The 17,314-nt window shown below is 39.6% G+C and overlaps 1 protein-coding gene across 1 annotated transcript in view; it reads left to right on the forward strand.

The window, feature by feature from the left end:
- The window catches only part of LOC307200654 (vomeronasal type-2 receptor 26-like), a 42,494-nt gene extending 27,284 nt beyond the window's left edge, over nucleotides 1-15,210 (forward strand). Inside the window, exons 6-8 of the mRNA XM_079949363.1 lie at nucleotides 3,493-3,725; nucleotides 4,344-4,470; nucleotides 14,305-15,210. Coding sequence (XP_079805489.1) covers nucleotides 3,493-3,725; nucleotides 4,344-4,470; nucleotides 14,305-15,206 — 1,262 coding nt within the window. The 3' untranslated portion in view covers nucleotides 15,207-15,210. The remainder of the gene's footprint in view (nucleotides 1-3,492; nucleotides 3,726-4,343; nucleotides 4,471-14,304) is intronic.
- Nucleotides 15,211-17,314: the final 2,104 nt, after the last annotated feature.

Here is a 17,314-nt window from a genome sequence, read left to right on the forward strand (position 1 = left end):
CCACTGCAACTCCAGATGCACATACCAGTTTCTTTTACTAGTTAAGGAACATGCCCCTTCTTTTCCTTTCAGCTCACTTATGGCTCCTTTGCCCCAGAGGATCCTGGTCAAAGCCAATCCACTTCCTTCTACTGGATGGTGCCAAATGAAGCCCACCAGTGCACTGGGATTATTGAGTTACTTCTCCACTTTGGTTGGACGTGGGTTGGGTTGCTTGCTGGAGATAATGAGAGCGGAGAAAGATTTGTGCAGACCTTGCAACATCTGTTTTCCCAGAGAGGCATTTGCTTGGCCTTCTCAGAGAGAACTCAGAAAACTAAACATTTTGATGATTATTTTCACATGCACCACCACTGGATCCGAATCTTTCAAGTAATTATGGAAAGTAAAGCCAAGGTCGTCATTGTCTATGGAGAAACAAAGTCCATGCTTGACTTTCGAACCATGGTAGCACTAGGTGAAATGGAAGATGTGAAAAAGACACCGGAAGGTAAAGTGTGGATTCTGACAGCACAGCTGGATTTCACAGCATTGAACTTCCAACTAATGTGGGACATGGAAGTCTTCCACGGTTCCCTCTCCTTTGCTGTTCATTCAAATGAGGTACAAGGATTCAAAAGCTTTCTTCAGCTCCAGAATCCTTTTGAGGCAAATGGAAATGGCTTTCTCAGGGAGTTCTGGGAAGAGGTATTTTTCTGTTTATTTCCAGGTTTTAATACCGAGAAGGCCAGTGAAGCTTGCACCGGAGAGGAGAAGCTGGAAGATCTCCCTTCATCTGGTTTTGAGATGAGCATGACTGGCCACAGCTACAGTCTCTATAATGCTGTTTATGCCATAGCACATGCTCTACATGCCATGTTCTTGTCCAGGACCAAATATAGGGGAGTGATGGAAGGAGGGGTGCAGGAGCTTCTGGAACTGCAGTCTTGGCAGGTAATGCCTTTGATGAAATACAATTTGTTTGACATGAGCAGGAAAATTACACCCAGCAGTGTGTAAAACATGCTCTGGAAATCACTGTTGATTATGATCCAGCACTTTTGTCGGTCAACTCCTTTCTGATTCCCTTCATTATTCAGTGCAACAAATGCTCATTTTAGCTCTGGTGCATTTTCTTCATAGATTCCAAATCAGCTTCCAAACTAACCATTTCTTCTGCAATTGCTATCCTTTGTTCACTCATTGTTTCCCTACACAATCTTTGTGTTCATGTCTGCTGCCTTCCTGTTTGTGTGTGGCGTCTCATTTTTTTGTAGTGCAATTTATTAAGACAACAACAACCACCACCACCACAACAACATAAAATGTGCTGCCCATCTGACTGGGAGGCTTGCAGCAAATTATAAAACCAAAGTAGTGCTAGAGTATTTGTTCAGGAATGTAAGCTTTTATTTGGACTTTGGGAGCTATTGTGTCTTTAACTAAAAGCTTCAACCTTCTGACTCTTGGCCTTGTAATAGTTTCCTATTCTACGGGACCATTTATTTAATCTTATTTATTAAAGATTTTCTTGGTTTACAAAAGTATGTGCAATGTCTCTCTCTGTCTTTTCAAGCAACATTTTTTTTTTACAGTTTCATTTGTTTTTTATCAGTTTCATTTGCTGAGACATTAGGAAGAAAAGGGGAAAGAGGTGAAGGGTGAAAGGTGAGTGGGGGTGGGGTCGGGTGGCGATGTTTCTATTTTACTTAATATATGTGGGGTTTTGTGTCAGCGTCGTTTGTGCAGGCTCTCTGCTATTCACTTGTGTTTCTTTGGTGGTGAGAAAGGTTGGGGTTGGCCTAGGGTGCAGTTGTTTGTTTGTGGTTGGCTGTAGTGATCATTGTTTTCATGTGTGAGTGGGGTGGGTGGGTGTTTTGGATCAGGTTAGCCATATTGATTTGTATGCCGTTGGTGGATTTTTGTCATTGTCTTGTTGGGCTGTGTATGTGATAAAGGAGAGCCATACAGGGGTGAAGGCGTCTTCTTCTATTTGTCCCCATGTCAGTTTCAGTTTATTGGTTAACTTTTCTAGTAAGGCTGTTTCCCATACTATTTGGTACCATTGGTCCATGCTTACTCCTGACAGGTCTCTCCAATGTCTGGTTATGATGTTTCTGGCTGTTGAAAGTAGGTGGGTTATGAGTTCTTTGTGTCAGTCAGTCAGTTTTATTGCACATAGCCAAAGGCTGCCGCAATGTACACAGAATCATTCAACAATTAAAAGAAAATACACTGGATTAATACAAAAAACTTAAAACATTTATATTATCAAGACATTACCTACTCTAAACAGAGCTATAAAAGTACCTTAATATACAGGGTAAGACATTAAACAATAAAATTTATAGGCTAAAATCATCACATGACCACTAATATATTAAAAAAATAATGTTAATTAATACAATGTGCAATTATATTTGGAGTTTGGTGATAAAGATACAGTGGTACCTCGCAAGACGAATGCCTCGTAAGACAAAAAACTCGCAAGACGAAAGAGTTTTTCGTTTTTTGAGTTGCTTCGCAAGACGGATTTCCCTATGGGCTTGCTTCGCAAGACGAAAACGTCTTGCAAGTTTGTTTCCTTTGTCTTGCAAGTTTGTTTCCTTTTTCTTAAAACCGTGCATTCACTTTGAGAAGCAACTCATAGCACGCCGTGTGGTAGCCTTTTTTGAGGTTTTTGAAGACTTTGGTGATTTTTGAAGCTTTTCCAAAATCCGTGCTTCGCAAGACGAAAAAAATCGCAAGACGAAAAAACTCGCAGAACGAATTAATTTCGTCTTGCGAGGTACCACTGTAGAATATAGCTTGATGTAGATAGTAAGGTAAAGGTAAAGGTACCCCTGCCCGTACGGGCCAGTCTTGACAGACTCTGGGGTTGTGCGCCCATCTCACTTAAGAGGCCAGGGGCCAGCGCTGTCCGGAGACACTTCCGGGTCACGTGGCCAGCGTGACATCGCTGCTCTGGCGAGCCAGAGCCGCACACGGAAACGCCGTTTACCTTCCCGCTGGTAAGCGGTCCCTATTTATCTACTTGCACCCAGAGGTGCTTTCGAACTGCTAGGTTGGCAGGCGCTGGGACCGAGCAGCGGGAGCGCACCCCGCCGCAGGGATTCGAACCGCCGACCTTTCGATCGGCAAGCCCTAGGCGCTGAGGCTTTAACCCACAGGGTCAAATAAATTCATCTCCTTTACAGTTGGTGGTTTTCTTGGCTATATAATTTGAGTTCTTTGTGGTGTAAATGGGCATTATTGTCTTGGAAGATGTTTAGTAAGGCCAATTCTGGGGTGATTTCCAATACTTGCTTAGTTATTTTACATATTTCTCATATGGCTGTTTATTTAATCTTATTTAAAAGCTATATTAAACGGATGCTGGATGGGGCCACCTGCCATGGATGCTTTGGTTGAGATTCCTGCACTGCAGGGGGTTGGACTAGATGACCCTCGGGTCATTTCCAACTCTATGATTCTAATAGTAATTTGACAGAATTCTTTCTGCTTTTCTTTCAGTGCAGCTTCACCCCTTCCTAAAGAGGGTCTCATTTAACAACAGTGCTGGAGAAACAGTTTCTTTTGGTGAGAACAGGGAAGTTGAAGCTGGATTTGATATTACCAGCATGATTACTTTTCCAAATAACTCCTTCGTGAGAGTCAAGGTTGGAAGGGTGGATCTGGAGGTTGCCCCAGGTCAGGAATTTTCCATTGATGGCGACAAAATAGTGTGGCACAGAAACTTTCCCCAGGTACAACATAATTTCCACACCCACAATATACCGGAAAGCACTATATTATAGTATACTCTAGATCATCAGCCCAGTGTGTTCCAAACCAAGTGTGGTACATCTTTGAAACATGTGTAGAACATGGGTAGGCAAACCAAGGCCCGGGGGTCGGATCCAGCCCAATTGCCTTCTAAATCCGGCCCTCGGACCGTCCGGGAATCAGCGTGTTTTTACATGACTAGAATGTGTCCTTTTATTTAAAATGCATCTCTGGGTTATTTGTGGGGCCTGCTTGGTGTTTTCACACGAGTAGAATGTGTGCTTTTACAGTGGTACCTCAGGTTACATCACTTCAGGTTACAGACTCCGCTAATCCAGAAATAGTACCTCGGGTTAAGAACTTTGCTTCAGGATGAGAACAAAAATTGTGCAGTGGCAGCACAGCGGCAGCGGGAGGCCCCATTAGCTAAAGTGGTACCTCAGGTTAAGAACAGTTTCAGGTTAAGAATGGACCTCCGAAACAAATTAAGTTCTTAACTTGAGGTACCACTGTAGTTTCATGTCTTCCGAATTCTGCCTGAAAAGAAACTGAAGTGAATGGCTGTGCGAAATTGTTTCTGTGTTTCCTCCAATGGGCAGGTTCCACCTTTATCTGTATGTAACCCCAGTTGTCCTCCAGGATCCCACATGAAAAAGAAGGAAGGGGGGAAATTCTGCTGCTATGACTGTGCTCCATGTCCCCAAGACAAGATATCACCCCAGAAGGGTAAGTGACACAAGATATATACTTTTCAAACATTTGTTATATTAGACGGAGTGGAAGAAGTCAAAAGTACTTGTTATTTATTTATCATTATGTATATATTTATTATTTAAATAAAGGCTATAGTTTTTTGCAGTCTTAAATTCAATTTTCCGCATTTCTATAACAACTTGTGAATATATTTTTAAAAATATTCTCATGAATATTTGTCAGCATTTGTCAGTATAACCCCCCCCCGCTAAACCAATTTTTGTTTGCAGTTTTAAGAACATGAGTCTGTTGAGGGAGGCCAGTGGCCCATTTAGTCCAGCATCTAGGCTTTGAGTCCTGGAAGACTTCTATGCTTATGATAAAATTTATTCCCTTGCTAATTATGCTGTTTTAAATGTGCATTTTATGTTTGACTTCTTTTAGTAATGTTTCCTTTAAGACAGTATTTTTGTTAACTTTGCTGTGTTAAATGTGCATTCTGTAGTTGACCTCCTTTGTAATATTTTATTTAGAAATCTTAAGATGTTTTCGTTTCCTGTTAATTATGTTGCTTTGAATGTATACTTTATACTGAACTTTCTTCAGTAATGTTTTATTCTGGATTGTTTTACCTAAAAGAGAGAGCGAGAGACAGAGAGATAAAACTTTATTTGCATTAGCCAATGGCCATAGCAACAGTAAAACATTACAGTATACGCAGAAAAGGAAATTTGATATAAAAGCACAATTTAAAGTCCTGAATCAGCAGTCAGTTAGTGGCCCTTATTCTGATTGCCCCTGCTATGAACCTAGAAACCTTCGCTGTTATCTGCTCATTTTGATCTGATAGAAGAAAGGACATTGTGGCAGTGGTTGAGCACCCTGGGATGGTTAGTACTAGTGGGATGATAATCTTTTATATATATATAAATAATTTTTATTAATTTTCCAACACAAATATACAATTTTAACAAAATTTCCACAAATTTGGTTCTTTTTGGACTTCCTTCAGCTTATCTGGCAATCATCCATATTTACCTCTCAATTACGCATTCCTCTGTTTATATTGCCATTAAACTTCCCTCCCACACCTGTTTCTTTTTAACAATATATATCAACTTTCACAGTGCTTCTTGAAATCCCGCCAGTGTTGTTTGCACATCACATATTCTTTTCAGATATTCAACAAATTTCCCCCAGACCTCGATGAACCTTTGGTCTCGAAGATATCTATTTTTTCCGGTTAGTCTGTCCAGTTCTGAATAGTCAGTCAGCTTCAGTCTCCATTCTTCTATTGTCGGTATTTCCTCTTGTTTCCATTTCTGGGCCAGTAGAATTCTTGCTGCTGTGACTGCATATTGAAAAAGTTTACAGTCTTTTCTTCTTATTTCATTCCCTGTAATTCCTAAAAGAAAGGTCTCTGGTTTCTTTACAAATGTATATTTTAACATCTTTTTCATTTCATTATAGATCATCTCCCAGAAGCCCTTCACTTTCTTACACTCCCACCACATGTGATAGAACGTACCTTCTTTTTCTTTACATTTCCAACACTTATTACACGTCTTATACATTTTTGCTAATTTTACCGGTGTAATATACCATCTGTAAAACATTTTCATAACATTTTCTTTAAGTACCGTACAAGCAGTAAATCTTAAATTCTCTTTCCACAGTCTTTCCCAATCCTCAAACTGAATATTATAACCGAAATCTCTGGCCCATTGTATCATTACCGATTTAACTTCTTCATCTTTGGTATTCCATTCCAACAATATTTTATACATTTTTGACAAAATTTTACAATTATTATTTATCACGTCTGTCTGGAACTTTGAATCTTTTTCTGCATAACCACTTTCTTTAATGTCTTTTTTAAACATTTCATTAACCTGAAAATAGTGCAACCAATCATATACATATTCTTTGACTTGTTCATATGGCTTTAATTTCCATTTTCCTCCTTCTTTGGTTATCAATTCACCATATATAATCCAATTACCTCTCATATTTATTTTCTTTACACTCATAACCTCTAATGGAGACAACCAGTGTGGAACTTTTGGTTCTAATAGGTTTTTATACCTATCCCATATTTCAATTAATGAACTCCGGAATATGTGGTTGCCAAAGCTTTTATGGATTTTCTTCTTTTCACACCATAGATACGCGTGCCATCCAAATCTGTTATCAAATCCTTCTAAGTCTAATAATTCTTTATTCTCTAATTTTATCCATTCTCTCAACCAGCAAAGACATGCTGCTTCGTAGTACAGTTTCAAGTCTGGCAGGGTGAAGCCTCCTCTTTCCTTTACATCCGTTAATAACTTAAATTTAATTCCCGGCTTCTTGCCCTGCCAGATATACCTTGAAAGCACTCTTTGCCACTCTCTGAAAATTACTACCCCCTTTAAATAGAAATAACATCTTTGGAAGGACACTCATTTTTATCATAGATATTCTACCCAAAAAAGATAATTTCATTCTTCCCCACACCTCTAAATCTTTCTTTATTCCATTCCAGACCGGTATGTAGTTGTTCTGAAACAAGTCAATATTTTTGGGAGTTAACCAGATTCCTAGATATTTGACCTTTTTCACCACCTCTATCTCTGTTCTTTGTTGCATTATTTCTATTATACTTTGATCCATATTTTTTGTAATTATTTTAGTTTTCTTCTTGTTTAATCTGAAACCTGCCACACTTTCAAATTTCTCAATCTCATCCAAGACTTCTTTTACACTTTCTAATGGTTCTTCAATCGTAATTACCAGATCATCTGCAAAGGCTTTTACTTTATATTCATTCTGACCAACTGTTACCCCTTTTATTAGTTCATTTTGTCTCATTGACCTCAGGAAAACCTCTAGGACCATTATAAATAGTAATGGCGAGAGTGGACATCCCTGTCTAGTTCCTTTTGTTATTTTTATGTCTTCTGTAATCACTTTATTTACAATTAGTTTTGCTTTCTGCTCTGTATAAATTGCCTTTATCCCATTAAAGAACTCAGTCCCCACATTAAAGGTAAAGGTAAAGGTACCCCTGCCCGTACGGGCCAGTCTTGACAGACTCTGGGGTTGTGCGCCCATCTCACTTAAGAGGCCAGGGGCCAGCGCTGTCCGGAGACACTTCCGGGTCACGTGGCCAGCGTGACATCGCTGCTCTGGCCAGAGCCAGAGCCAGAGCCAGAGGCGCACACGGAAACACCGTTTACCTTCCCGCTGGTAAGCGGTCCCTATTTATCTACTTGCACCCGGAGGTGCTTTCGAGCTGCTAGGTTGGCAGGCGCTGGGACCGAGCAGCGGGAGCGCACCCCGCCGCAGGGATTCGAACCGCCGACCTTTCGATCGGCAAGCCCTAGGCGCTGAGGCTTTAACCCACAGAGCCACCTGCGCCCCACATTAATAAACTCTAAATTCTTCAACATAAAGTCCCAAACAATATTGTCAAAGGCCTTTTCTGCATCAACAAACATTAATATGGCTTGTTTCTCATTCCTAGCAGTCAGATATTCCAAAATATTAATTACATTTCTTATATTATCTTTCATCTGCCTGCCTGGAAGGAAACCTGCTTGATCTTCATGGATAATTTCTTTCAATATTTTTTTCAGTCTATTCGCTAAAATCCCTGCAAATATTTTATAATCTATATTGAGCAGTGAAATAGGCCTATAATTTTTCACTTGTGTTAAGTCTGAGTCTTGTTTAGGGATCAATGTAATGAATGCTTCTTTCCATGTTTCTGGGATGTCTCTTTCCTTTAAGATATTGTTCATAACTTCTTTCAATGGTTGCATTAAAACCTCTCTCATTTCTTTATAGTAGTCTGCTGTAAATCCATCTGGTCCTGGGGCTTTCCCTCTTTTCAGTTCCTTTATAGCTTCTTTTATCTCCTCATTTCCTATTGGGGCATTCTTTTCTGTCGGGATCTTTTGCACCTTTTTTTCTTTCAAAAATCATTCTATTTTCCTCATGTTGTTTCTTTCTCTGTTTCTATATAAATGTCTATAAAAATCCAAAAATCCTTTTCTGATTCCCTTCGGGTTATCAATCTTTTCTCCGTTTACAGTGATTTTATTGATCGTATTTTGCTCCTTTCTCTTTTTAATTTGCCACGCAAGCCATTTGCCAGATTTGTTCGCAAATTCAAATTTTTTTTGTCTTAGTCTTTTGATGTTCATTTCTATTTCTTTCTTTATAATCATTGCAAATTGTGTTAGCAAAGTCTTGATCTCCTGTTTTATTTTTGAGTTATTTGGTTTTTTGATAAGTTTTTGTTCATTATCCATTATCTGCTTTAAAATTTCTTTTTTCCCTTTTTCTCTATACTTGTTCTTCAGTGAATTCCATTGAATAAAAAAACCTCTCAACACTGCCTTGCTTGCGTCCCAAACTACACTCATCTTCGTACCTTTGTTACTGTTCTCCACAAAATACTCAGTTAGTTTCTTTCGTGCTTTTTCTATAATTTTTTGATCATCTAAGAGGCAATCATTAATTCTCCATCTGAAAGTTCTTTCCTCAAATCCTTTCAGTTCCATTTTTATTGGATTGTGGTCCGAGATTATTCTTCTTCAGCTTCCTCTTCTTCTGCTTTTAATTCCTTATACCTTCTGAGAAATTTTCCTGTTTCTTCTGGACTTGTCAATCTGCGCTTTTTAGTTTTGTAGAAAAATGAAAGGGGGGCCACTAGGTGGCGCATCGGAAGATGGCTGACAATAACATCTCTCCGACCCACACGAGGTAATTTGGAGGCTATGATGGGGGTAATTAGCCTCCTTAACCCCTCCAGGATTATGGGGGGGACGGCCCTTGCCTGCTGTGCCCTATACCACCCCCGAATTTGTGGGGGTGGGGGCACTAGGCACAAAGCCCTCCTGTGGGATTTTCGGCACTCCTCGACGCCGTCCCCGATTCGCGCCGCTGGTTGCAATGATCTTTAAAAGAAATAATTTGGACATGATTAATTGCACATACATCAAGGAAAAAGGGGAGTAAATACTGCTGACAGAAGAGATCTCTGATAACAAGACAACAATAAAATACGAGAAGAACGTCAAGATACGGTAATGACTGAGGGGGGAGGGGGGGGAAAACCTGCCTCTACCTTTTTATGTGATTTAACAAGAATCCCCCTCCCCTAATGAGTCAGAAATTAAGGACTTAAGCTGTGGATTTAAGGCTGTGTGGAGATAAACTTTCGATCCAAAGCAATGTTTCAAGATGAAGCTGGAAAGCTAAGTTTTGGAGTGACGCAGTCAGGAAAAAATGCCGTTCGCCATTTTGTGAGGCATTGTGGGAGCTCTTGGGTCTGGGAGGAGAAAGAGAGAAATAGAGTTGTTTACATATCGTGAATCAACTCCTCGGTGGGACTTAAGAGCGACAAATGCCAAAATTTACGATGGATAAAGTGATGTTATCTACGAAGGAGATATATGGAAACCATCTGGACTTAGTGAAGGAACGGGAAATCCACACAGGATTATTACACTTGCTATCGGCTTAAGGAGACTAACAGAAGAGATCTTAAAGGAAAAAGAGAAATTATACGAACAAGATATGATGTGGCAACACCAAGATAAGACTGGATAGAATTATGAACTTTGTTTGGACTGATTGGGACTGATTTGGACATTAACGCAGTAATAAGAAGATGATCTGAATTCCCCTTTGGATCTTGAAGTATGGGTTCCCCCAACAAAATTTAAAAATTTGGCTTTGTAATTCGGAATTTATATGATGTGATTTAATTTGATGTGATTGGCCAGTTAATAAAAATTATTTAAAAAAGAAAAAAAAGGAAAATGAAATTCCCTCCGGAAATTCCCACCTGAATTCAATATTGTTCTTCTTAAGTACCTGCACCAATGGTTTATATGGGGCTCTTCGTTTCAGTAGTCTTATTGGTATGTCTTTAAAAATGATTATGTAACTTCCATCTATATATAATCTTTTCTCTCTATTCTTCTGTAATATCAGATTTCTCATTTCTCTATCCTTAAAAGTAATTAAGCAGTCTCCTGGAAGTTTTCTTGTTTTGGATGTTCTTACTCTCATTCTAAATGCATTTTGTACTGTTTTAGCTACCTCTTCTAATGGTAACTCCATCCATTGGGCTAATTCTGTTATCAATCTTTCTTTGATATTTTCATTCTATATTTCTGGGACGGCTCTCAGCCTCAGATTAATTTCCCTCTGTCTCAGTTCATTCATAGCAATCAAATCTTTAATTTCTTCTTGAGATTTGTTTAGTTCCATCATCTCCACTCTGATCCTCTCTTCCTCTCGCTTCACTTCATTTCTTGTTTCGTCCTCTTAAAGCCCTCCTCCAGTGAATGAGTTCTCTTAGATACCTCTTTTATTTGCCCTTTCAGTTCATTAACTGTCTCATCAATTTTTTTATCCATTTCCCCAATTTTATTGTCCACTGATTCTAATTTTGATTCTAAATTTTTTCCACTCTGTTTTATTTCAGCAAACATCCTCAAAATTTCTGCTTTAAACTCTGCTTCTTGTTTAGACCTTTTCCTCTCTGCAGGTGTCCCCCCATCTGCTCCCTTCTTTTGCTGGTGTGACATTTTTCAGATTTTATATTTAACCAACTTAGTATAAAATATAAAATATAAAATATAGTCAAATTAATAACTTAAATAAAACAGAAACAATCTTCTTGCCACCAATTAGGCTATTCCACCAGATGATTAGTTCGGGTATAGACCAAGCAGAATAATGTAAGACGATATTAATCTTCTTGCCACCAATTAGGCTATCTCCAAATAGATTTTTGCAAATTAATCCACAACTGTCTTCAAGGAAGAGTAGCTAAAAGTCAAATTAAATCCGCCCAAGGAAAAAGGAGTTCCAGAAGAGAGAAAAATATCTTAGTCCAAAATTATATCCAATTGTCAACTCTTTCCAAAATTTATCTAGGTGTCCAATATCCAGAAGCAAAGTTCGTAAATGCAGAAGAAAAAAAAAGTTACTGATTTCTATAACTGAAGAGGCACTTGTCACTTTCAGATGTTATGTCTCTCCCCCCAAAAAAAAGGAAAACTTGAAAAACAAAATGTAATGTCTCATTCCCACCACTAGGGTTGTATGTAATTTACCACTTTAGAAGTTCCAATTCGTAAAAAAAGAAAAAAGAGAAAAACAAAGAGAAGTTCCAATACTTATATGTCTTAAGTGACAGGAGAACTAAGTTCTTCTTTAATAATAAAGCTCCAAAACAAAGATTTAAGAGTCTTATATTCTTTGTCTCCGCAGTGCTGCAATGCTACGGACCCAAACAAGTCTTAACAATGGAGTCGGAAGCTCCCTTTCCGTTTCAGAGCTCTTTGTTCTTTTAAAAGTGGAAATAGCAAACCGCGACCACCCTCTGCTTTCCTTTCCGTAACATTACGGGCTTCAAAAAAAGCTATAATCTTCACTTTCTGCTCCCCCTTTTGGCTTTAAAAATCCTTAGGGCTTGTAACTTCTTAAAGAGTTACTTTTTAAAAGTTCAGGGGGAGAAGGGAAACAATAACCGCTAGCGGCAACTTACTTTCTGTTTCCAGCTCTGTGCGCTGCGCTGTGTCTGTGTTGATTCCAGATGACAGACGAACTCCTCACTTTTATATTTATACTCCGAATCCTTCCTTAGTCTGTTTCCATCAAATTTATAATCCAATTTGGTTCAGATTGCTTCTATTTTGAGAATGAAGCGCTCTTGCAAGCTCGGGGCTTCGCTATTTGGATATAGAAAATGGCTTCCCTTAGCCCGCTGCCCGCTCCGCCGTTCTCTTTGCCCCTTTTGGGGTTACCTGACGGCTGTGTGGGTTGCTCCTGGCTTTGCTGGGAACCTGTTCCTCTAGATATCCCCCCAGAGGTTAAATTTGGGGGCTACTGTGCCCTGTAGCACCTCTTTTTATCCAAAATAGCACGGGATTCACCTCGTGGTAGAATCCCTGCTTGCGGGAGAGTCGCGCTCCACCGGAAATCCCAGTGGGATGATTATCTTGTTCCTGAGGTCTTTGTAGAGAGTACAAGACAGGAGGACGTGTGCCGCTGTTTCGGTGCTACTATCTCCACAGGGACAAAGGTGTTTCTCAGGCAGGATCTTTTGGAATTGACCCTCAAGTACTGCAGATGACAAAACATCCAGTTTTGCAAGTGTAAAAGCATGTCTGTATTTTGGGATAATAAGTTTGTGCAGCTATGGGGCCAGAGAATCAAAATGGGGAGGTGGAAAATGAGCATACCAAGGGCAGAATTTCCTTATAGTGGCCAGGTTATCCTGATGCTAGATATCTTTTAGACGTTGACCAATTAGACTGTTTGCTTTATTGGGGCCCATAGTGAGTAGGTGTTGTGGCGATGTTTTAAAGCAGGTTACAAGCCACTTAGATCCCCCCCCCTTTAAAATAAAAAGTGGTATAGAAATTTGATGATGATGGTGATGGTGATGATGATAGCATGCTGTTCACAAAATGGCCAACCAGATGCCTGTGGCAACCCCGCAAGTTGGCCATGAGCACAACATCACTCTGCCCACCTGTGACTTCCAGTAAATGGTATTTAGAGGCATGCCTCTGACAGTGGAATTAGTGGCTGGTAGCCTTGTCTATGAGTTTGTCTAATATACTTTTAAAACCATTTAAGTTGGTGGCCATCATTGCTACCTGTAGGAACAAGTTCCACCAAGTCTCCATGAGTAAGTACTTTATTTTATCCTTGAATCTTTCAACATTTGCTTCTTCCAACAATAGCTTTTGGATGTCCACAAATGGTTTTCCAAACTTTTACCAAGTAATCTTTTTCTAGCCTTTTCTCTAAAAAGTCTCAAACGCTGCAAACATTTCACTAGCATACACATTTTTGCAAGCAGCATTCCCTTATATAATGCATTTTGTATATCATTTTAACTAACATTTGCCTATATATTGCGCGTATTTCCAATAATTTATGCACCTTTGTATACATTGTTTTGTTGAAGAACTTCATCACAAAAAGTGTGAATTTTGAAGGGTAACTGGTTTGGTTCAAGTGTTCATATAACAAGCACAAATTAGGTCAAACAAAACCAAATTCTCACCCCCCCCCTCTACGGAAACACAGCCCCCAGATGCATACCGATAAAGGTACATGTTCCTTGAAGTAAAAATAAATAAAAATGCATCAATAGTTTCACTTAGTCTAAGACAATGTCCTTTGTTCCTGATCTGGATAATCAAGACTAGGAAGACTGAAGATGTATTTGTTGCTGCCACCCCTGTCCATGTGATGTAAGCCTACAAGGTATGGTTCTTGCCTACCTACACCACACAACGTGATTCATGGGAAGTTAGCAAGCCAGCATAATGATTTTCTAATACCCCAACACACATTGCTGAGGTGGGGTTCACATGCATCACATTGTATCTGGTGTACCTGGGATAGGTAAAGGGACCCCTGACCATTAGGTCCAGTTGTGACCGACTCTGGGGTTGTGGCGCTCATCTCACTTTACTGGCCGAGGGAGCCAGCTTCCAGGTCATGTGGCCAGCATGACTAAGCTGCTTCTGGTGAACCAGAGCAGCGCATGGAAATGCCATTTACCTTCCTGCCGGAGCGGTACCTATTTATCTACTTGCACTTTGACGTGCTTTTGAACTGCTAGGTTGGCAGGAGCAGGGATCGAGCAATGGGAGCTCACCCTGTTGCAGGGATTCGAAACGCCAACCTTCTGATCAGCAAGTCCTAGGCTCTGTGGTTTAACCCACAGCGCCACCCGCGTCCCTCTACCTGCGATACTTCCAGTTTAATCCTAAGTGTTCCATATTGGCAGCATTCGAAGTTGCTCTCCGATGAATACCAAATCTGAATGTTTTATTTTCTCTGCAGACATGAATGACTGTGTCGAGTGCCCAGATGATTGTTATCCAAACAAGGACCAATCACAATGCATTCCAAAGACAGTAAGCTTCTTGTCTCTTAAAGAACCTCTGGGGATGAGCTTGGCAGTTTTTGTTCTTTTCTTGTCTCTGCTAACAATATTGGTCATAGCTATTTTTATTAAGCACCAGGACACACGCATTGTCAGAGCAAACAATCGGGACCTCACCTACAGTCTCCTCACTTTTCTCCTGCTTTGCTTTCTCTGCCCGTTGATCTTCCTCAGCCCTCCAGAAAGAGTGAGCTGCCTGCTCCGACAAATGGCTTATGGCCTTGTTTTTACAGTGGTCATTTCTTGTGTGCTGGCCAAGACCATCACGGTAGTCCTTGCCTTTGTGGCCACCAAACCAGGATCCAGAATGAAGAAATGGGTGGGGAAAAGACTGGCAAGCTCCATTGTGTTTTCTTGTTCCCTTATTCAGGTTGGTATTTGCAGTGTGTGGTTAGGAGCTTCTCCACCATTCCCAGATACTGACATGCACTCTGTGATGGGAGAAATAATACTAGAATGTAACGAAGGATCAGTTGTCATGTTTTACTGTGCCCTGGGCTACATGAGCTTTCTGGCCATTGTCAGCTTTGCTGTGGCCTTTTTTGCCAGGAAGCTGCCTGATAGCTTTAATGAAGCCAAATTCATCACCTTCAGCATGTTATTGTTTTGTAGTGTTTGGATCTCCTTTGTTCCGGTCTACCTGAGCTCCAAGGGGAAATACATGGTGGCTGTGGAGATCTTCTCCATCTTGGCCTCTGGTACTGGTTTACTGGGTTCCATCTTTGGCCCCAAATGCTACATTATTTTGCTGAGGCCCAATTTGAACAACAAAAAGCAGTTAATAAAGAGGAAACTGTAATATATTCTAGTGTGTCTGTCTTTTCTTTCATACCACACTATAGTTAATATAGTATTTATTTCTCTGCTGTCTGTTATATTTTGTATTATTTGGTTGTAATTATTTTGTGTCCTTTGTTTTGTTGTTTAGATATCATAATTTTTATTGTTTTTTTAAATCATAACAAACAAAAAATAAAGCAGTTTACACCTTATTGTCACAGATTTCTCTCTTTGAGACTTCCTTCAGCTTCCCCTCAAAACATCCATACCCTTATTTAACAATTTTACACAAATCCTAGCTTATATTGACATTATTTTCTCTTTCCTTCTTTTTCTCTTTAGACGATATTCCAACCTTTTCACAGAGCCTTTTAAAACCCGACTAGCGTTATCTGACCCTCACTTATATTTTCCAGATATTCCACGAATTTCCCCCAGTCCTCAATGAACCTTTGGTCTTTTAAATATCTAATTTCCCCCGTCAATCTGTCCATCTCCGCGTATTCTAGTAGTTTTGCTCTCCATTCCTCAAGCGTCGGTATGTTCTGTTGTTTCCAATTTTGAGCCAATAGGACCCTTGCGGCCGTTGTTGCATATTGGAAGAATTTACCGTCATTGTTCTTTATATCACTTCCTGCTAGTCCTAACAGAAAAGCCTCCGGTTTTTCCCCAAAGTTATATCTTAATATACTCTTCATTTCATTATATACACTTTCCCAAAAACCTTTGACCTTTCTGCAGTCCCACCACATGTGGAAGAAGGATCCCTCTTTTTCCCTGCATTTCCAGCATTTATTGCAAGTTTTGTATATTTTTGCTAATTTTGCAGGTGTTATATACCAACGGTAGAACATCTTCATGAGGTTCTCTTTTAACGTTATGCAAGCTGTGAATTTAAGATTTTTTTTCCAGAGTTTCTCCCATTCTTCATAGTATATGTTATGGCCGATGTCCCTTGCCCAGTGAATCATCACCGACTTCACTTCCTCATCTATCAGGTTATACTCTAATAGCAGATTGTACATTTTAGAAAGAATTTTATAATCATTGTTTATTATTTCAGTCTGGAATTTAGATTCTTTGTCCACATATCCTCTCTCTTTAACATCTTGTCTAAACATTTCGTTTATTTGGAAATAGTGTAGCCAATCATAAACTTTTTCTTTAACCTGGTCATACGGTTTCAGTTTCCATGTCCCCCCTACTTTTGTTAACAGTTGTTCGTAAGTTATCCAATCACCTCTCATGTTTACTTTTTTGACGCTCATAACCTCCAATGGGGATAGCCAGTGTGGTACTTTAGGTTCTAGTAAAAATCTGTTCCTCTCCCAAACTTCCATTAAAGGGCCTTTGAAGATGTGTGATGCGAAACCCTTGTGCTTCCTCTTCCCCTGCCATAAGTACGCATGCCATCCTGCTCTGTTGTCGAACCCCTCCAAATCTAATAGTTCCTTATTTTCCGATTTTATCCACGTTTTCACCCAGCAAAGGCACGATGCCTTGTAATATAGTTTCAGATCTGGCAGAGCAAATCCCCCTCTTTCTTTAGCTTCTGTTAACAATTTAAACTTAATCCTTGGTTTTTTGCCCTGCCAGACATATTTTGAGATTTCTCTTTGCCACTCTTTAAATATCTTAGTGCCCTTGATTATCGGTAAGTTCTGGAACAGAAATAACATTCTCGGGAGAACATTCATCTTAATTAAAGCTATCCTACCCCAGAATGACAATCTCAGCTTCCCCCACCTCTCCAAGTCCTTTTTTATCTCTTTCCATACCTGCTCATAGTTATTCTTAAATAAATCTATATTTTTTGGGGTTATCCATATTCCTAAATATTTCACCTTTTTGGCCACTTCTATTTCTGTTTGTTGTTGTAATTCCTCGATTGCCTTCGGATCTAAATTCTTCGCCATTATTTTAGTCTTTCTTTTATTTAACTTGAAACCAGCCACATTACCAAATTGTTCCAGTTCTTCCAGTATCTCTTTTATTGAATTCAGCGGATCTTCTGTTGTTATTACTAAATCGTCTGCGAACGCCTTGACTTTATATTCATTTTGACCAATTCTAATCCCTTTTATCTTCTTATTTTGTCTTATTGAGTTCAGAAGTACTTCCAGTACT

This window comes from Podarcis cretensis (assembly GCF_951804945.1).
Source record: "Podarcis cretensis genome assembly, chromosome: 13".
In the NCBI taxonomy this organism is placed as follows: Eukaryota; Metazoa; Chordata; class Lepidosauria; order Squamata; family Lacertidae; genus Podarcis; species Podarcis cretensis.